This window comes from Scyliorhinus torazame, chromosome 13, assembly GCF_047496885.1.
Source record: "Scyliorhinus torazame isolate Kashiwa2021f chromosome 13, sScyTor2.1, whole genome shotgun sequence".
NCBI classification, from domain to species: domain Eukaryota; kingdom Metazoa; phylum Chordata; class Chondrichthyes; order Carcharhiniformes; family Scyliorhinidae; genus Scyliorhinus; species Scyliorhinus torazame.
The window spans coordinates 131329368-131350813 of record NC_092719.1 but is presented as its reverse complement, the minus strand read 5'-3'; the positions used below and the strand labels follow the sequence as shown (position 1 = coordinate 131350813).

The window sequence follows — 21446 nt, the reverse complement described above, 5'->3', positions numbered from 1 at the left end:
ATTTATTAAGATTGTGGCTGATCTGGCTTTTGCCTCAACCCCACTTTACTGCTGGTTCCCTATAATCCTTGACTCCTTTGTAGTGCAGAAGTCTATTTAACTGGACCTTGAATATGTATAATGAATTGGCCTCCAGAGCTCTCCTGGGTAGAAATTAACAAACCTGTGAGAAGAAATTCCTCATCAGGAATCTGCCTTTAATGGACAATGCCAGCAAAACTAAAGATCTGGTCATTGACTTCAGGAAGCAAAGTACTGTACACACCCCTGTCAGCATCAATGGGGCCGAGGTGGAGACGGTTAGCAGTTTCAAATTCCTAGGGGTACACATCTCCAAAAATCTGGCCTGATCCACCCATGTCGACGCTACCACCAAGAAAGCACAACAGTGCCTATACTTCCTCAGGAAACTAAGGAAATTCGGCATGTCCTCATTAACCCTTACCAACATTTACAGATGCACCATAGAAAGCATCCTATCTGGCTGCATCACAGCCTCGTATGGCAACTGCTCGGCCCAGGACCGCAAGAAACTTCAGAGAGTCGTGAACACCGCCCAGTCCATCACACGGACCTGCCTCCCATCCATTGACTCTACTCCCGCTGCCTGGGAAAGCGGGCAGCATAATCAAAGACCCCTCTCACCCGGCTTACTCACTCTTCCAACTTCTTCCATCGGGCAGGAGGTACAAAAGTTTGAGAACACGCACAAACAGACTCAAAAACAGCTTCTTCCCCGCTATTATCAGACTGCTAAACGACCCTCTTATGGACTGAACTCATTAACACTACACCCCTGTATTCTTCATTCGATGCTGGTGTTATGTAGTTACACATTGTGTGCCTTGTGTTGCCCTATTATGTATTTTCTTTTAATTCCTTTTCTTTTCATGTACTTAATGATATGTTGAGCTGCTCGCAGAAAAATACTTTTCACTGTACCTCGGTACACGTGACAATAAACAAATCCAAATCCAATCCCATATTCTAAAACTGTGCCCTTTGTTCTAGATTCACCCACAAGGGGAAAAAACTTCTCAGCATCTACCCTGTCAAACTCCTCAGAATCTTATATGTTTTAATACCACCACCTCCCCAAAGGTAATTAGAGATGAACACTAAATGCAGGCCTTGTCCATGATGTTACATCCCAGGAACGAATACAAAATGTGAACCAGATTTGTCTCTGGTCCGTATAGGAGTAGTTGATTTCTACCGAGGTGGTCAAAAGTGGACTCTGATGAATGTGTGGTTCTAGATTAAGGTGCACTAAATTAAGTATGATATCCACTCTTGACCACTATCACATGTGCTACACATTCCCCTCTAGGAACTTTGAACTGTGCTGCTATATCCTTTTGACTAACTTGCTGACACGGATTGTGCTCGTGTGAATAATGGCCACTTTGGTGAGGTGCCAGAATTGCTTACGGAATTGTGTCCAACCATGAAATTAAAGTCTCCAAGGTGAAGTTGGCACGAGAAAGTTAACAAAAGAAAGGAATGAGTTAAAAGAAAATCAAAGTTCTTATTGCGAGCACAACCTTGCTGACACCATTTGAACAGTTCCCCTGACACGTGTAACTTGTGATTTAACTGTTCTACACCAGGTTTTGTCCACTGAAGCCATTCTGTCAAACCAACACAATCTTTGGGGAAATTTGTCCCATCCTGGTAATATCATTTCGGAAGTTTCATGGGTAGGGGGCTCGAATCCACCCTATTTCAACATCGAAATCGTGAAACGCGATTGGGCGGAGAATAGCTTCCGATGCCAAGATCGTTGTAGGCGCTGGTTTGACGCCAAATCGGGATGCTCCGGCACCCTGAAAATGGTGTGGATGCGTCGCTCGCCGCACGGGCTGAACGTACAGTAGGCATATCATTAGCGGGCCTGACACCCGATGCTCCATCGGATTCACCGCCTCCGATGGGCCGATTTCCAGACGGTGTGGTTCACTTGTGGTTATAAAAATCGTGAACCTGGTGTCCTGGTTGCTGAGCGAGAGAGAGGAGGTAGGAAATGGTGTGGAGTGACTGCGGGCTGCTGGCCTGGACACCGGCCATGCTGGCTGCGGTGGTGGGGAGGGGGGAGACAGGTCGAGCAGCCGGGGTGTCGAGCAGCCGGGGTGTCTTCCCACCCCCACCCCCCCCAGGACTGGGTCGGTGCCCGACTGCCATTACAGCGGCCATCTTGCTGACCACACACCCCGGCTCCTGGTTCTACACAGTGACACTGGCTGTATGGGTACGCCCCCCTGTCCCCGAACATCCCACCCAACCAGCCTCCACCCACCAGGGGACCACCGAAGGCCACACCCACGGCAGCCCCCAGTGAGGGCAGTGCCAGCCAACAGTACCCCATGCAGCAGGGATGGGAACCAGGATCGGGAGCACCGTCGGGGTGTGGGGGGATGGCATCCGTGGGCGGGACTCGCAGTGCCATTTGGGGCCACCGTGTAGCCCAAGGTAGTTCGATGGGCACGGGAGTATGTACCATGCCAACATGGCCTTTTACCCCCTGCAGAGAATGGCATTCGGACATTAACCCACGATGCTGGCCGCCGTGCTGATGGCCGCAGCTCTGCAAGATGCCCTGGGCAGAGTGAGCCGGGTCGGCTCAGAGACCAGGCGGAAGCTGAAGCAGAGGAGTGGGCTGCAGAGGGGTAGGTGGCAGCTGCACAGGCTGGAGGGCCGGCTGCCCAACTGGCCGAGGATGAGGAGGTGCCAAGGGGGCACCGGATGACTCCCCGCATGTACCGCAAGCGCATGTAATTCGAGGACCTTCCGGACCAGGCATGCAGACGGAAACTGCGGATGAGCAGAGGGTCAGTGCATAACATCTGCCAGATGATGGCACAACAGGCACCATGGGGGTATGGGGGAGGACACCCGCTCCCGATGACTGTCAAGGACGGTTGTCCTGAACTTCTATGCGACGGGGTCGTTCCAGTCGCCAAGTGGGGACATATCTGGGATTTCCGTCCCCACCAGGATGCCCGGGCAGTGGGGTTCGCTGCCATTGCCGGAATGCCTCGGGTCCAGGGGGTGACTGATGGGATACATGTCGCCCTGCGGATAAAGGCCACTATACACCAACAGAAAGAGCTACCACTCCATGAACGCCCAGCTGGTCTGCGGCCAACAGATGCGCATCATGCCCGTCTACACCTGGCAGCATGCACGACGCATTCATCTCAGCACACTCGGTGATCCCTGACATTTTTGAGGGGCACTCTCTCTCTCTCTCTCTTCCCCCCCCCCTCCCGCCCGCTGGCTGCGAGGCTGGCTGCTGGGCGACAGGGGTTACCCGTTGTGGTCGTGGCTGATGACACCTATCCGGAGGCCACTGACCGACGCGGAGACCCGCTTCAATGATGCTCATACATTGACCAGGGTTGTAGTCAAGAGGTACTTCGAAGTCCTGCAGATGTGCTTCAGGTGCCTGGACCGCTCTGGAGGGGCTCGCCAGTACGAGGCGAGGAGGGTCGCCCGCATCGTGATGGCCTGCTGCGTCCTGCACAATATAGCCAGGCAGAGGTGCTGGAGGAGGAGGAGGAGGAAGAGCAAGCCTTGTCCGAAGAGGGAGATGCGGGGGAGAGGGACGATGAGTGGGACATTGGGTCCAGGTAGGCACGGGAGGCCGCACAACGCCATCACCAAGGCCAGCACGCACGGGCTGAGCTCATCGTGACACGTTTCACCGACTGGGGGGGGGAGGGGGATTGCTAGCCAGGGGCACAGACACTACCATTCCAGACCCACACTCCCTCACCTCTCACACCACCCGCATGCACACCCCCTCTACAACACATACCTGCGGTGTGACGAGCTGGGGCACTGGGTTGGCAGTGACAGCTGATCTGGTCCATGGGATGGAGGATGATGACAGCCCGCTCTGTGATGAACTCCATGCTCCACATCGTTTGACAATGTCTGACTCATGCTCATAGTAGCACCTTCCACCTGGGTGATTCCTGCATGCGAGCTGGCCAGTCCATCACACAATCCAGTCGAATCCCTGGAGTGGGGTGCTGGGGACGGTCGAGGCGGGAGGGGGCAGGAAGGGAGGGTGGGGAGCACAGTCCACCCACTGGCCTGCACTGGTCCTCCACCTCCCAGCTCCCCTGGACAGCACTGACCGGCCCACTCCCAGATCCATCAGGCAGAGCACCGAGGCAGGTTTCAACGGTGTTAACAGGTGTTTATTGTGGGGACATATATATACAGTCTGTGCCCTAGCCCCTATAACTCAACTGTGCCCTGCACCCAACTTAACTGGTGTCCAACTTTCAGGCCTTACGGGCTCTAACACTACGCCTAGATGGTTCCCAGATGGTACAGCAGGAGTGGAGGCGGCCTGCTGTGACTCCTGCCCTGCGACAAGGGTCCCTGTTGCCACGCGTCTCCTGGGGTGACCCAGCCTGAATTGCCAGGTTGCTGCTCGGGCGTCCCGGGTGGCGTGGTGTGGCCCTTTCTGCCCGCTGCCCACCAGATGCACCAGGGACGGGAGGGAGGAGTCTGAGGTGCTGCGCTGTTCCAGCACCTCCCCTGCGGGGGTCACCAGCAGGGGCCACAGCTCCTCCTCCTCCCTCGGGGTACCCGATGACCCCAGGGCCATTCCATTGGGCGGGGTGCGAGCGGAGCCATCCCCTGAGGCCACTCCGTACCATGGCGCTGCCAGTCCTTGAGGCCCTCTCTGATCTCGACCAGGGTCTGCACGTTCATGGCCATGGAGCACGGAGAGTGACCATCTCCATCTGGGACTGTGCCACCACACTGAGGGTCTGTGCCACATCAGCCAGTGACTGGGCCATGTCCCTCTGGGTCTGGGCCACGTCCCTCTGGGTCTGGGCCACGTCCCTCTGGGTCTGGGCCACGTCCCTCTAGGACTGGGCCACCTCCCTCTGAGACGGGGCCACCTCCCTCTGAGACGGGGCCACCTCCCTCTGAGACTGGGCCACCTCCCTCTGAGACTGGGCCACCTCTCTCTGAGACGGGGCCACCTCCCTCTGAGACTGGGCCACCTCTCTCTGAGACTGGGCCACCTCCCTCTGAGACTGGGCCACCTCTCTCTGAGACTGGGCCACCTCCCTCTGAGACTGGGCCACCTCACTCCGAGACAGGGCCACCTCCCTCCGAGACGGGGTCACCTCCCTCCGAGACGGGGCCACCTCCCTCCGAGACGGGGCCACCTCCCTCCGAGACGGGGCCACCTGCCTCCGAGACTGGGCCACCTCCCTCAGGGACTGGGCCACCTCCCTCCGAGATTGGGCCACCTCCCTCCGTGTCTGCGCAATGCTGGGCAGCACCTGGTCATTGCCCCCGACTTTCTCAGCCGTGGCCTACTGTGACTGGGCCACACTGAGGAGCGCTGCTGCGATGTCCAGGTAGCTCTGGCACATGGCTGCATGCGAGAGGTCAGTCCTGTCCTGGTCCTCGGCCCCACCTGCTCAGAATGTCCCAGGCCTTGCATTCTCTGACCCATATCCAACACCATCGCTCCCATTGGCTCCACCACAGATGCCACCCGCGCAGTGTTGGCCTGCGTGGCACGCATGACCGGCTCCATCCCCTGTCCCTGCATGCGGATGGACTCCTCCCTGCAGGTGCTGCAAGCCGGCTGTCATCCCCTCCTGTAGTCCCTGGGTCTCTGACTGCCCCTGCACTGTGGCTGGGAAGGGATGTTCCAGGAATCCGGAACCCGTCTGGGCGGCAGCTGGTTCCTGGGGCTGGGCTGCCCTCTGACCATCCGGCCCCTCGGCTGCTCCTCCCTGCACCTGCTGTACCGGATGGGATGAGTGGTGTGCACCAGATCGTGTCCCAGGAGCCTCTTCACTAATGTGCCCAACTGAGGTGATAGTCTCTGGGATGGTGAAGTGTGTTGGGGACAGCTGACGGAAAGTCAGTGTCATCCTCCCACCCTTGCTCCAGGGTCTCCTTAGTCTCGGGCAGAGGGCTGATATTCAGGCTGTTCTCCCCGTCAGTGCTCGGCCGTCTGGGGGGCACCGGTCTGACACTGGCTGGGGGCAGGGGGCCACCGATGGACTGGGCCCATCTCCGGCAGTTCCTGTAAGGCACAAGACGACTTGTGTGGTTAGACAGCAAGCGGGTGGGGGCCATGGGGGGTAGGGTTGGAGTTGGTGAGCGGGGTGTGGGCTGGAGGGGGTGGGGTGAGGGGGGGGGTGCGCACACATGTGTCATGGGGATCCGCAACTAAGCAGGGTCTCACTTGCTCGCCCGCTGCCGACCTCCGCGTCAACGATCTCCCTTTCCTGCGGGCCGCCGACCTGGGCACGGTGAGGTGCCGCAGGTCTGGTGGTCCCCCTCCAGTCCTCTCCAGCTCCCGGCGGTTGTGCGCGGGCTTATCCTGGGGGGAGGGGCAAACACATACAGCGACAGTGTCCGACGCATGCAGCCCAGGGGTTAGATAGGTGATGGCATCAGTGACCAGGGCACCCAGTAGACTTGCATGGGTGCTGGCATGTGGGACAGGGTGGGGTTTGGCCAATCCGGGGGGCGCGGGTATGGTTACATGTGTGTGGGGTGAGGGCAGGGTTAGTGCCAGGGGCACAGTGCTGACTACTCACCCTGGCCACCCTGAGGAGGTTGTGGAGTTTCTTGCTGCACTGTAAGACAGTCCGGACCACGTTATCCATGGTGCTGACCACATCTGCTGCCTGCACCCACCCACGACGAACGGCGGTGCCTGACGACCTTCCACCCGGGCTTGGGTAAAGGGTCATCCGCCTCTCCTCCAAGGCGACCAGGAGGGTCTCCAGCTCAACGTCCCTGAACCATGGCATTGTTCTCCTTCCAGCCATCTTGTTGACTGGGACGGTGTGTGTGGGAAGGATCGTTTAAGTGCGGCTGCGGCGTGTGCGCCTCATGTGCAACAATCATGGACCCGACGAATCCTGCGCCATTTCGTTTGGAACCGGTTGTATTCCATGTGGCGATGGTGCTCGCCCATTTAGAGTTGATGAATCGGTGCAGCTGTTGCGCCATTTTTGCTGTCGTAAAACACAACGGTTTCCACGCCGGCGTCAGCACTTAGTCTCAAAATCGGAGAATCCTGCCCAGGGTTCTTTCTGATCAACACTTCCTACCTGGGTACTGTTGCTTCCACTCGCTGAAGCTGTAGTTCGAAGAGTATAGGTTTAAAAGTTATGGTATGTGATGTATTACATATTTATTGATATTTGCAAGGCATCAATTGTATGAGTCACTCCCCTCATAAGTTAATTCTATCCTATCATATACTGAGAGCAACAACGACAGTAATTCAGGTTTGAATCTGTGAGATGTTTCTGTTTGTTTGGATGGGAAGTGGCGCCATTTGATTACTCGTCCCAAATAGCAACTGTTTGCACAATGTCCCCTGAACAAAAACCCAGTGCTGAGCATTTACTTACCTGCACCTTAATTGTCCCTAAGACTTCAGCATTTAGTGGGCAGAGCACAAGTTTCCATTCGGATTTCCAAAAGCCATTCCTAAAAACAAAATAATTAACAGAAACATTTTATAGTTAATCGGTTAAACACTAAGGAGGCAAGGAAGTGATTACAATGTACTGAGAGACCGATTTTGAGCATGCTCCCTCAGGGAACTGTAACTGCAGTATCCCCAGTGTACTTGACAGTGAATTGAACATACTTATTAATAGTGACAGGGATAGGGCAGCACGGTGGCACAGTGGTTAGCACTGCTGCCTCACGTCGCCGAAGTCCCAGGTTTGATCCCGGCTCTGGGTAACTGTCCGTGTGGAGTTTGCACATTCTCCCCATGTCTGCGTGGGTTTCGCCCCCACAACCCAAGATGTGCAGGGTAAGTGGATTGGCCACGCTAAATTGCCCCTTAATTGGAAAGAAATGAATTGGGGTACTCTAAATTTGTTTTTTTTAAATAGTGACAGGGATGAAAAATAAGTTGGGAGGGGATGCTTGGCTGAACTAATTCAACTCTTACTCTGTTCTTAGTCAGAGCGTGGGATAATCTTTTAAAATATAATGAGTCCATCATACTTTGTTGTGTTAGAAGTATGAAAAACAACATAATTTTATGTTGATTCCCAACCTGGAGCTGGAATTCATAAATACCTCCCAATCTGCAATTAACTGCTAACTGATCTCTAGACTTAATTGACAGGATGGCAAATCGACTAGTTATTTTCTGCTTTGTCATCTTCCCATGTTTTCAGTTTCCTGGGAACCTTAGATAGCAGAGTTACAACCAAGCACGATACCATGAAGATTCCAGAGAACACAACACAACCAATCCCAACCCCATATTATTCCCAAAATGCACCCCCCCATAAACAAAACAAAACCTTAACCCAACTAAAAAGACAAAGACAACACCCACCCCCCCCCCCCCCCCCCCAACAGCTGATGGTAACCAGTTCCCTGAAAACAGAGATGAAAGGCTGCCATCTCAAATCAAACCCACCCAAACTTCCATCGTCCACCTCATGGTAGTCAGGGTGAGATTTTTAACCCCTCCAGGTGCAGTCTGTGCTGTTGAACAAGAGACTGTGCACTGAAAACATGCAGATTTTACCTCGAGTAGGTGAAGAAAATTGCCAGGTAGTCTGTTGCCCAATGATACTAAATCGGTTTTATGTTGTGCGGGAACAGGTATACAGTGCAATATGCTCACACCAGGACATTTAGGAACCGTGTTCTGCATTAATCGGTTAAAGCAGAAGGATACCACTTTAACAAAAGAAGCTGTACTTAATCTTCTCAAGTGGGCATGTTAGGTTCAATAAATATCTTTGGTAGGATGGAGCCAATAATTTAACCTTGGATTTTCTTTTTGGTGGCCTGTTCCATTTGAAGAGACCTTGTGTGCATGTGACACACTTGCATTCTCAGTACCAAGGGAATATTCCACCCAACAGTGGTGGAATTCATCCCTTGCGAGTGTATCTTAATATTTAATGAAAGATTGTTTCAACATACTTACAACTTCTGCTATTTCTGCACAAAAGCTAACATGTCAAAAAGGAACCATAGTTCCCACTCCTGTCAGATGCAAGGTATGGTGGCTCCTCCCCTTTAATTCTAAGATGGCCTAAAATGTTAAATTATGCACTTCTTGGTGCTGGTGATCCGCAAGTATTTTCCTCAAGTAATCTTTGTTGGGTGTTGTGCTTGTGCAGTTATGCAATCTGCGCTGCGACGCCCAGAAGGTAGAGCAGCCCTTTGAGCATCTCAGCATTGGCTCATGTGCGAGTCGGACAGGGTACCTGGGACATTCTCAGCAGAAGTAATGTACCACAACAGAAAATTGATGGCATCAGGAGAGGCAAAGAGGCAACAAGGACTAGAGATGTCTAACTGATTACCCAACAATGTTGTTTGAATTACTTTTAGTCTCTGTCAAAAAGATTATATAGAATTGAGAGAAATTAAGCGGATTACATGAATATAACTTACCAAAATTCATTTCGCTGATATTTGTGAGATTCAATGCAGGCAGTGATGACTTTCTGATTGCCATATGTTTTTCCATATACCTGCCAAAGAAAATGCCAGAAATTCTGCAGAAATTAGTGCAAGAGATTTCAGGAGTAATAGGAAACAATAATTGACGTAGAAGGACTCTCTCTTGAAAGCTCAGTGGCATGAGGAAATTGTTTGTTGAACCATGTCAATAAGGACTCCCCCGGTTCACTCAGTGCTGATTTAGATAATCTCAGCTGGGTGATAGTAACATTGTCCTGAGTGCTTCCAGTTAGAGAGGTGAAGATCAGACAGCGTTTTCCCTCCTGTTGGAAGTGCTTGTGTGCTGATATTGGGCGAGGATATTATTGGACTCGATTCTGCTGTCTTCCCTCTAGCTCTACACCTCCCCCTACCCTCACACACACTCTGCCTCTGCTAACATATGAGGAATAGCTACTTATGCGAAGTAGGGTGGAAATATACCTCAACGAGGATCTAGCACCTTGTGATGAGATTAAAAATCGACAGAAAAGGATGAAGAGAGAAGGATCTAGTGATTATGATAAATTATTAATTTTTCAATTTTGATATGGTCACGAACATTGCATAGAGCACACTATCTGATTACTATCTAGTGATTGTTCTCCATGGACTGGGGAGGTATGTCCAGGTTTTGTGATGCTGAATTAGGAGATTTTTCTGTGATTTCCTATATCTTAACCAGGCATGTCAGCCACGGCTCACTTGGTAGCAAACTTCCGGAATCACAGGGTTCCATGTTCAAGTCCCCTCCAGGCCTTGAGCACAAAAAACAAAGCTGACACTATGATACACAAGTGCAGTACTGAGGGAACACTGCACTGTTGAAGGTGCTTGCTGCCTTTTGGACAAAACATTAAACTGAGCCCCCAGCTGTCTGCTTGAATAGATGTAAAAGATCCCGTGGCACTATTTTGAATGAACATCACAGAAAAGAGATTATCTAGCTGTTTGTGGGAGTGCAACTTAGCTGCTGCATTTCCTACATTGAATCAGTGGCAACATTTCAATACCGCTTCATTGGCTTTGAGACATCTGGTGGTCATGAAAAGTGTTACAATGCAACTCTTTATTTTTCTTTAGGCTATAGCCTGAGTATTGCTACCTTCCTTGCTGGTTTCATAATTTCTTGAGGTCACATAGCATGGTTTTCCAGGCTATGCTCACACAGACATACATCGGGGTCTGGTAATGGGAACAGTGTCATTTCTGGAGGCCACTTACAGAGCAGTTTCCATCCGGATAGTGCTTCTTCACGTAACTAGTGAGCGCACTTTCTACAGCTCTCCTCCAGCTCTCCAGAGAAGTCTCTAATGCATATGGCTGAATTTCAGAAACATTTTTGTTCAAGTGGTCAAACTTAAATGAAACATTCTGCACTGGATCCAGAAAGTAGCCGTTCCCAAGGTCGCCGTGTTCGGTGATTAGCACCTAAAGAATAAACAGATCATGAGTTTACCGAACAACTGATTTTCCAGAATCATAAGGTATTTGACTTGTTTACCTATTTTTGAATGTCAATAACTTGTTCCCATTTCAGATGAATTATTTAAAAATGATGTAGATTTGTTCTTCTGGAACATCAATAAAAACTAACTGCTTGTAAAACACTCATACCTCAAAAACAGCTCTGTCGACTGACGCCATTTGAGCCCATAACATCCTATCAGTTTTCTTCAGATAAGATACATTAAAGTACTAAAGTACAGCAATGGTCAATCTAGATGATTTGAAAGGTGATCCAAGTACTTACTGATTGTGCGAGGTTTATGTCCTAGACCTCTGATGAGATTCGAATGACATAATTTTGAGAAATCTTATAGAATTTTGATGTATCAATATCTAATCTATGTTGTTGTATTTTAATTAAAAATATTTTTCTGCAATGAAAGAACTATTATTTTTAGGATTTCTCACATTAAATTTGTAAATGAAGTTCAGGAATGTCTTAATATTTCGGGCAGCACGGTAGCACAAGTGGATAGCACTGTGGCTTAACAGGGCCAGGGTCCCAGGTACGATTCCCTGCTGGGTCACTGTCTGTGAGGAGTCTGCACGTTCTCCCCGAGTCTGCGTGGGTTTCCTTCGGGTGCTCCGGTTTCCTCCCACAGTCCAAAGATGTGCAGGTTAGGTGGATTGGCCATGATAAATTGCCCTTAGTGTCCAAAAAGGTTAGGAAGGGTTATTGGGTTACGGGGATAGGGTGGAAGTGAGGGCTTAAGTGGGTTGGTGCAGACTCGATAGGCCGAATGGCCTCCTTCTGCACTGTATGTTCAATGTTATGTTCTATTTGCAACGGGCCATTGGGAGAGAGGTGAGATTTTCAGGGAATGCGTTTGTGGTGTATTAATAGTTAAATGGGGAACCTTGGGTGTTCATAACGTGTTCATATTTGTAGGGGTCTCTGAGAATTTGTTCATACGTGCATTGGATGTGTTAATTGTAACAGAAGTCCCTGAGTGTGTTAATATTTGCAAGGGAGGAGGATTGGCTAACTCAGTTGGCCAGTGTGGTAGTAGAGGTATTACAGTACCTGGTAATGCTGGAACACCATTGGTAGAAATTGTATGCTTCCTATTGGTCAAGCTGTATGGTAGCTCTGCCTTGCTAGGCGGGGTATAAGAGACCGTGCAGCCCCAGCGGCCTTCATTGTGTACCTGAGCTGCTGGGGGAAACATCTAGCTTAGTAAAGCCTTCAGTTGGACTACCTCGCTTTAGTGGTTTATTGATCATGCATCAATTCAATAAGCTAGATTTAAAAGGACGGAGCTCCGAATCAAGCCGGAGTGTCTGCAACTCAATCCCCACGCGGCGAACTCAGCGGCAATCTTCAAGCACTGGCTGGGTGTTTTAAAGGTTATCTCGGGACGGCCGAAAACACACCCATGGGAGAACAGAAAATGAACGTCCTGCACTCGAGGGCGAGCCCGGAGATTTACACCCTCATCGAGGAAGCGGAAGACTTTGATGCGGCAATAGAGCTACTAAAAGGACATTATATTCGCCCGGTAAACCAGGTCTACGCCCGACATTTGCTAGCGACGAGGCGACAAATCCCTGGGGAATTGCTGGAAGAATTCTACCGTGCACTCCTGGTGTTGGGGAGAAACTGCAGCTGCCCGCAAGTTTCGGCGAGCGAACACACTGAACTCTTGGTCCGGGACGCTTTCGTGGCAGGTATGCTGTCCTCCCAAATCCGCCAGCGATTGCTGGAAAAGGGAGGCACGGGCCCTTGCAGGCTCCCTAGATGTGGCCTCCAGAAACGCGCGCGCTTACGTTCCCGACCGCGCGGTAGCCCCGTGGGCAGCGTGGAACCCCTCCGCAGCCGACCCCGAGACATCCCCCATCCCCCCACAGGCTTGTGCTGCAAGGCGGCCTGGCAACCCCAGGGGGCCCCGCTGCAACTTTTGCGGGCAGGCCAAGCACCCCCGCCAGCGCTGCCCGGCCCATGCATCCACCTGCAAGGGATGTGGTAAAAAGGGCCATTTTGTGGTGGTATGCCAGGCCCGTGCGGTTGCCGCGGTCTCAGGGCTGTTTAGCACAGGGCTAAATCGCTGGCTTTGAAAGCAGACCAAGGCAGGCCAGCAGCACGGTTCAATTCCCGTAACAGCCTCCCCGAACAGAATGTGGCGACTAGGGGCGTTTCACAGTAACTTCATTTGAAGCCTACTTGTGACAATAAGCGATTTTCATTTCATTTTCATTTCCCACTCAGATGAGATAAAGGGGTTATGTGTAGCCAACCTCACAGTCCAGGGAAGAGAGTTTAAAAATTACGGGCTCTACGTCCTTCCCTACCTCTGCGCGGCCACACTCTTAGGTTTAGACTTCCAGTGTAATCTCCAAAGTCTAACTTTCAAATTCGGTGGCGCTATACCCCCCCTCACTGTCTGCGGCCTCGCAACACTTAAGGTCGATTCGCCTTCCCTGTTTGCGAACCTCACCCCGGATTGCAAACCCGTCGCCACCAGGAGCAGACGCTACAATGCCCAGGACCGGATCTTTATTAGGTCAGAGGTCCAAAGGCTACTGAGGGAAGGAGTCACTGAAGCTAGCAACAGTCCCTGGAGAGCTCAAGTAGTGGTGGTAAAGACCGGGGAGAAGCATAGGATGGTCATCGACTACAGTCAGACCATCAACAGGTTTACGCAGCTGGACGCATACCCTCTCCCCCGCATATCCGACCTGGTGAACAGGATCGCGCAGTATAAGGTTTTCTCCACGGTGGATCTCAAGTCCGCCTATCACCAGCTCCCTATCCGCACTAGTGACCGCAAATACACTGCCTTCGAGGCAGATGGGCGGCTCTATCACTTTCTTAAGGGTTCCCTTCGGTGTCACCAACGGGGTCTCGGTCTTCCAGCGCGAGATGGACCAAATGGTTGACCGGTACGGTGTACGGTTTACAACAAGGATAAATGCTTGTTTAGCACCGACCGCCTAGCCATCCTCGGCTACGTAGTGCGAAATGGAGTTATAGGGCCCGTCCCAGGACGCATGCGCCCCCTTATGGAGCTCCCCCTCCCTCACTGCGCCAAGGCCCTGAAGCGATGCCTAGGGTTTTTCAGTTACTACGCCCAGTGGGTCCCCAACTATGTGGACAAGGCCCGTCCCCTGATCCAATCCACAGTTTTTCCTTTGTCGATAGAGGCCCGCCAGGCCTTCAAAGCAGACATTGCAAAGGCCATGATGCACACCATCGACGAGTCCCTCCCCTTCCAGGTCGAGAGCGACGCATCTGACGTATTTTGGCGGCCACCCTCAACCAAGCGGGCACGCCCGTGACCTTCTTCTCACGTACTCTCCATGCTTCCGAAATCCGACACACCTCAGTCGAAAAGGAGGCCCAGGCCATAGTAGAAGCTGTGCGACATTGGAGGCATTACCTGGCCGGCAGGAGATTCACTCTCCTCACTGACCAACGGTCGGTTGCTTTCATGTTCGATAATGCACAGCAGGGCAAGATAAAAAACGATAAGATCTTGCGGTGGAGGATCGAACTCTCCACCTACAACTACGAGATCTTGTATCGTCCCAGGAAGCTAAACGAGCCTCCTGATGCCCTGTCCCGCGGCACATGTGCCACCGCACAAGCGAACCGCTTCCGAGCCCTCCATGAGGACCTCTGCCACCCGGGGGTCACTCACTTTTTCCACTTTATCAAGACCCGCAACCTGCCCTACTCCATCGAGGAGATCAGGACAGCCACCAGGGACTGCCAAATCTGCGCGGAGTGCAAACCGCACTTCCACCGGCCAGAGAGGGCGCACCTGATAAAGGCTTCCCATCCCTTTGAGCGCCTCAGTATGGACTTCAAAGGCCCCCTCCCCTCCACCGACCGCAACACGTACTTCCTGAACATGATTGACGGGTACTCCCGGTTCCCATTCGCCATCCCCTGCCCCAACATGACCGCAACCACCATCATCAAGGCCCTCCATAGCATCTTTGCTGTTCGGGTTCCCCGCCTACATACATAGTGATAGGGAGTCCTCCTTTATGAGCGACGAACTGCGTCAATTCCTGCTCAGCAAGGGCATCGCCTCGAGCAGGACGACCAGTTACAACCCCTGGGGTAATGGACAGGTAGAGAGGGAGAACGGAACGGTCTGGAAGACCGTCCTACTAGCCCTACAGTCCAGGAATCTCCCAGTCTCCCGTTGGCAGGAAGTCCTCCCGAATGCCCTCCACTCCATCTGGTCACTGCTTTGTACCACAACCAACCAGACACCTCACGAACATCTCCTTTTCTACCCCAGGAAGTCCTCCTCTGGGACCTCGCTCCCGACCTGGCTGGCAGCTCCCGGACCCATACTGCTCGAAAAACACGTGCGGGCACACAAGTCAGACCCGTTGGTCGAGAGGGTCCATCTTCTCCACGCTAACCCCCAGTACGCCTATGTGGAGTACCCCGACGGCCGACAAGATATGGTCTCCCTACGAGACCTGCCGCCCGCCGGAGTCCCACGCACACCCCAGCCACCAGTCCCACCCTCCTCTCCACCAGGGCACCTTACAGGTGGATCGGTCCTTCCTCCGGCCCCGGCTAGGCTCCCCCACCCACCGACGCACCCCGCAAGCGCTCCCTTCCCAGGTCAACCGTTTTCCCCACCAGCGTCATCTAGCGGTGGCAAAGCTGCCACAGAGATTGAGGACACGCACCCGTAGTTACAGACGCCCGAGCCTCCACCGGAATCACCACCGAAGCTCCGAAGATCACAGAAGACGACGAGGGCCCCCGATCGACTGATTGCTTCATTTTAAATTGTAAATAGTAAATAGTTACTAGATTTGTAAACAATTACAAAACGCTGTACGGAGGTATTACGGTACCTCCATAACTAATTCTACCACGTTGTCATGTTTGTAGTATCAGGCCACCACCCCCGCCGGACTCTTTTTTAACAGGGGCTGAATGTGGTAGTAGAGGTATTACGGTACCTGGTAATGCTGGAACACCATTGGTAGAAATTGTATGCTTCCTATTGGTCAAGCTGTATTGTAGCTCCGCCCTGCTATGCGGGGGTATAAGAGCCCGTGCCGCCCCAGCAGCCTTCATTCTGTACCTGAGCTGCTGGGGGAAACATCTAGCTTATTCTAGCCTTCAGTTGGACTATAACCTCGTTTTAGTGGTCATTGATCGTGCATCAGCCAGACTGCTGGTTCATGATGCGAATCGTCGCCAACAGGACAGGTTCAAATCCCATACCGGCTGAGATAATCCATAAAGCCACCGCCTTCTCAGCCTTACCCCTTGCCCCTCGCCTAAGGTTTTGTGACCCTCAGGTTAAATCGCCACCAGTCAGCTCCCACTCAAAAGGGGAGAGAGCAACCTGTGGTCTTTGGCGACTTTCAGTTGCAAGGAGTTCTCTGTGAATTAATTGAAAGTTGTAGAAAGACCTTGGTTAATATTTCTAAGGACGTGCTTGGGAATTAATTAATGCTTGTTATGGTTCCCTAAGAATGTACACTATTTGTAAATATTTGCAGGGAATCCCGGCACTGGTAAAGGTTTTAAACCAACTGATTTTTCATGACAAAATGTTATTTTGCCATTTTGTGGAGAATATCAAACCAACAATGGCTGGTTAAAAATTATGACCCAGGAGTTGCCAGTAGAGCTCTAGGGGAAGACATGCACGGGGCAGCTCCCGCTAAAGGACTAAACTTTCAGGGTTTTTTTTGTTTGTTTAGTCACAGGGGTATTTTCTTAATCTTGTTTTAAGAAAGAACCCACGCAGCGCTCACCCGAAGGTACGAACAAGGGATCGGACCGACGGTATGCTGAGGCCCGTGGGAGAAATAAGTGTGCGAGAGGAGCCAGGGAATTTTTTTTTTTTAAAGTGCGAGAGGAACCGGAGGTTCAGAAGCGGCTGAGGAGAGCCGCATCCCCGAACAGAACTAGCGCCTAAGAGCACAAGCCTGCGACCGGCGGCGACCACATGGTGAGCGGCGAGACAAAGAGGGCCGCCTGTCTGTACCAGGAAACGTCTCTCCCAAACTCTCCTGAGAAGTGAGAAGGAAGGGGGGAAAAAAAGGAGAAGGGGGAAAAATAAAATTAAAGAAATAAATAAAGAAAAAATGAAAGAGAGAAAGGAAGGTGTAGCACAATCAATCACTCACAAGGCGAGAAGAGATGAAGTCAGTCGAAGGCTTTATTACGCAGACTTGTTCCCCAGCAGTTCGGTTACAGAATGCGGCTGCTGGGAGAACCCGGGTTCTTATACTCCGCCTTACTGGGTGGAGCCAGCAGGCGACAGATCCAATCAGGACCCAGTGTCTGTCCACCAATAGCCTCTCGGCATCACTGGGTACCGTACTATCCCTAACACATACCACCACATTCACCCCTTTTTAAAAAAGAACCCGGCGGGGTGGTGGGTCGCATGGTGGTAGGGGTTTACAAGGTCGGTACTAGGATTCCATTAACACAGTGGCTATGCGTCAATATCAACGGTTAACTATTTACAATGCCGCTTTTACTGGGCTACTGAATTATTTACAGATCTTGCTTTGTCACGCAGATTCAATGAGTCGTCCTTGCCGATCGTCTCAGCTCCTGTGGTGGTGGTGCAGGCGCTGGCTCGGGCACTGGGAGCGTCGCGATGTTTGTTCCTGTTTCACTATTCCTGGGCGGGCACGGGAGGAGGACCGATCCACCCGGGAAGGAAGCGCTGGCGGGAGGCAGGGGATGATTGGTGTTGGGGGGGTGTGGGGAGCTCCGGCGGGCGGCAGGTCCCGCAGAGACCGTATCCTGTCGGCCGTCGGGGTATGCCACGTAGGCGTATTGAGGGTTTGCATGGAGAAGATGAACCCTCTCGACCAACGGGTCTGATTTGTGCGCCCGCACATGCTTTCGAAGCAAGATGGGTCCTGGGGCTGCCAGCCAGGTCGGAAGTGACGTTCCGGAGGAGGACTTCCTAGGGAAGACAAGGAGGCGCTCGTGAGGCGTTTGATTAGTTGTGGTACACAGCAGCGATCGGATGGAGTGGAGGGCATCCGGGAGGACATCCTGCCAACGGGAAACTGGGAGACTTCTGGACCGCAGGGCCAGTAGGACGGTCTTCCAGACCGTACCGTTCTCCCTCTTTACCTGACCGTTACCCCGGGGGTTGTAACTGGTCGTCCTGCTCGAGGCAATGCCCTTGCTGAGCAGGAATTGACGCAGTTCGTCGCTCATGAAGGAGGACCCCCTCTCGCTATGGATGTATGCGGGGAAACCGAACAGTGTAACGATGGTGCAGAGGGCTTTAATGACTGTGGCCACGGTCATGTCAGGGCAGGGGATGGCGAAAGGGAAACGGGAGTATTTGTCCACCACATTTAGGAAGTACGTGTTGCGGTCGGTGGAGGGGAGGGGGCCTTTGAAGTCCAGACTGAGGCGCTCAAAGGGACGGGAAGCCTTTATCAGGTGCGCTCTATCTGGCCTGAAAAAATGCGGCTTGCACTCTGCGCAGATTTGGCAGTTCCTGGTGGCTGTTCGGACCTCCTCAACGGAGTAGGGGAGGTTGCGGGTCTTCACAAAGTGGTAGAACCGAGTGACCCCCAGGTGGCAGAGGTCCTCGTGGAGGGCTTGGAGACGGTCCACTTGTGCGTTGGCACCTATGCCGCGGGATAGGGCATCGGATGGCTCGTTCAGCTTTCCAGGACGATACAAGATCTCATAGTTATAGGTGGAGAGTTTGATCCTCCACCGCAAGATGTTGTCGTTCTTGATCTTGCCCCGCTGTGCATTATCGAACATAAAGGCTACCAACCGTTGGTCAGTGAGGAGAGTGAATCTCCTACCGGCCAGGTAATGCCTCCAATGTCGCACAGCTTCCACTATGGCTTGGGCTTCCTTTTCTACTGAGGAGTGGCGGATTTCTGAAGCGTGGAGGGTACGGGAGAAAAAGGCCACGGGTCTGCCCGCTTGATTGAGAGTGGCTGCCAGAGCTACGTCGGATGTGTCGCTCTCGACTTGGAAGGGGAGGGACTCGTCGATTGCGTGCATCGTGGCCTTTGCGATATCCGCTTTGATGCGGATGAAGGCCTGGCGGGCCTCTGTCGACAGGGGAAAGGTAGTGGACTGAATTAGCGGGCAGGCTTTGTCCGCGTAGTGGGGGACCCACTGGGCTTAATAAGAGAAGAAGCCCAGGCAGCGTTTCAGGGCTTTGGAGCAGTGAGGGAGGGGGAACTCCATTAGGGGGCGCATGCGTTCAGGGTCGGGGCCTATCACTCCATTACGCACTACGTAGCCAAGGATGGCTATACGGTCGGTGCTAAACACGCATTTTTCCCTGTTGTAGGTGAGGTTCAGGCGATAGCGGTCTGGAGAAATTTGCGGAGGTTGGCGTCGTGGTCCTGCTGGTCATGGCCACAGATGGTTACGTTGTCGAGGTACAGGAACGTGGCCCACAAACTGTGCTGGTCAACCATTCGGTCCATCTCCCGTTGGAAGACCGAGACTCCGTTAGTGACGCCAAATGGAACCCATAAAAAGTGGTAGAGCCGCCCGTCTGCTTTGAAGGCAGTGTACTTGCGGTCGGTTGGGCGGATGAGGAGCTGATGGTATGCGGACTTAAGGTCCACGGTGGAAAAGACCTTGTACTGTGCAATCCGATTGACCATGTTGGATATGCGGGGGAGAGGGTACGCATCTAGCTGCGTGTACCTATTGATAGTTTGACTATAGTCTACGACCATCCTCTGCTTCTCCCCGGTCTTTACAACTACCACCTGAGCTCTCCAGGGACTATTGCTGGCCTGGATTATGCCTTCCTTCAGCAGCCGCTGGACTTCAGACCGGATAAATGTTCGGTCCTGGGCGCTGTACCGTCTGCTCCTTGTGGCGACAGGTTTGCAATCCGGGGTGAGGTTCGCAAACAAGGAAGGCGGTTCAACCTTGAGGGTTGCGAGGCTGCAGATTGTGAGTGGGGGTATAGGGCCGCCGAATTGGAACGTTAAACTCTGAAAGTTACATTGAAAATCTAACCCCAGGAGAGTGGGAGCGCAGAGGTAGGGGAGGACATCAAGTCGTTAATTCTTAAAGTCTCTCCCCTGCACCGTTAGGTTTGCGATGCAGAACCCTTTGATTTCTACGGAATGGGATCCTGCTGCCAGAAAAATCTTTTGGGTACTCGAATGGATTGAAAGAAAACAGCGTCTTACCGTATCCGGATGGATAAAACTTTCCGTGCTCCCAGAGTCGATCAGACATGGCATTTCGTACCCGTTAACCAGCACCGTCGTCGTTGCCGTTTGGAGCGTCCGGGGCCGCGACTGGTCCAGGGTCACCGAAGCCAGTCGCGGTTGTTGCATCGGGGCATTTTCTTCAGGCCCCGTGGAGCCATCCATGATGGGGTCCTTGGCTGTCAGCCAAGATGGCGGCGTCCACGGATCGCACGCGGTCAGGGGTGGACAAAATGGCCGCGTCCATGAATCGCAAGTGGTCGGAGGGTCACAAGATGGCGGCGCCCATCCCCACCCCCCCCGCATGGAGTCCGGGACCCAAAATGGCGGCGCCCGTTGGCCGCACATGGATCGTTGGGGGGGGGGGGGGATGAGTCTGTGGTCCCAGTTCTCCCCCGGAGATTGCGGCGACCCCCCGGGACTGGCACACCGCTGAATAGTGCCCCTTCTTGCTGCAACTTTTACAAATGGCCGAGCAGGCCGGGCAGCGCTGCCGGGGGTGTTTTGACTGCCCGCAAAAATAGCAGTGGGGCCGCCCCGGGTGGTCTGGTGCTCTGGCCGCGCAGGCTTGCGGGGGGACGGGGGGTGCCGGGGAATCGGTCGCGGGCGGGGGTCCACGGGGCCCAAGGGGCTGCCGCGCGGTCGCGGGCATTCTGCGAGGCCACATCGAGGGAGGCCGCAAGAGCCCGTGCCTCCGTGAGCCCTAGTGAGTCTCTCTCCAGCAGTCGCTGAATTTGGGATGAGGCCATACCTACTACAAAAGCATCCCTGATTAGGAGTTCCGTATGTTCGTTAGCCGTCACCGGTGGGCAGTTGTAGCTCCTTCCCAATATTAGCAGCGCGCTGTAGAACTCGTCCAGCGATTCTCCGGGGCTTTGCGAGTTGGTGGCGTGCGTAGACTTGGTTTACGGGCCGAATGTAGATCCCTCTCAGCATGGTGAGCGCTGTTGGGAAATCCTCCGCATCTTTGATGAGCGTGTAGTTCTCCGGGCTCACCCTGGAATGCAGGACCTGCATTTTCTGGTCTTCTGTAGGTCTGCCGGGGGCCGTTTGGAGGTATCCCTCAAAGCACGCTAGCCAGTGTTTAAACGTGGCCGCTGAGTTTGCTGCATGGGGGCTGATTCGCAGACACTCCGGGGCGATCCGGAGCTCCATAGTCTTTTAAGTCTGCGTAATAAATTGTAGCACAATCAATCACTCACGAGGCGATGAAGTCAATCAAAGGCTTTATTACGCAGACTTGTTCCCCAGCTGCTCGGTTACAGAATGCGGCTGCTGGGAGAACC

The 21446-nt window shown here is 53.0% G+C and overlaps 1 protein-coding gene across 1 annotated transcript in view; it reads right to left on the bottom strand.

Moving 5' to 3' along the window:
• LOC140388280 (F-actin-capping protein subunit alpha-2-like) overlaps positions 1-21446 on the bottom strand; it is a 100225-nt gene that overhangs the window by 43249 nt on the left and 35530 nt on the right. Inside the window, exons 5-7 of the mRNA XM_072472162.1 lie at positions 10714-10920; positions 9442-9521; positions 7416-7494 (exon numbers count right to left, since the gene is read on the bottom strand). Coding sequence (XP_072328263.1) covers positions 7416-7494; positions 9442-9521; positions 10714-10920 — 366 coding nt within the window. The remainder of the gene's footprint in view (positions 1-7415; positions 7495-9441; positions 9522-10713; positions 10921-21446) is intronic.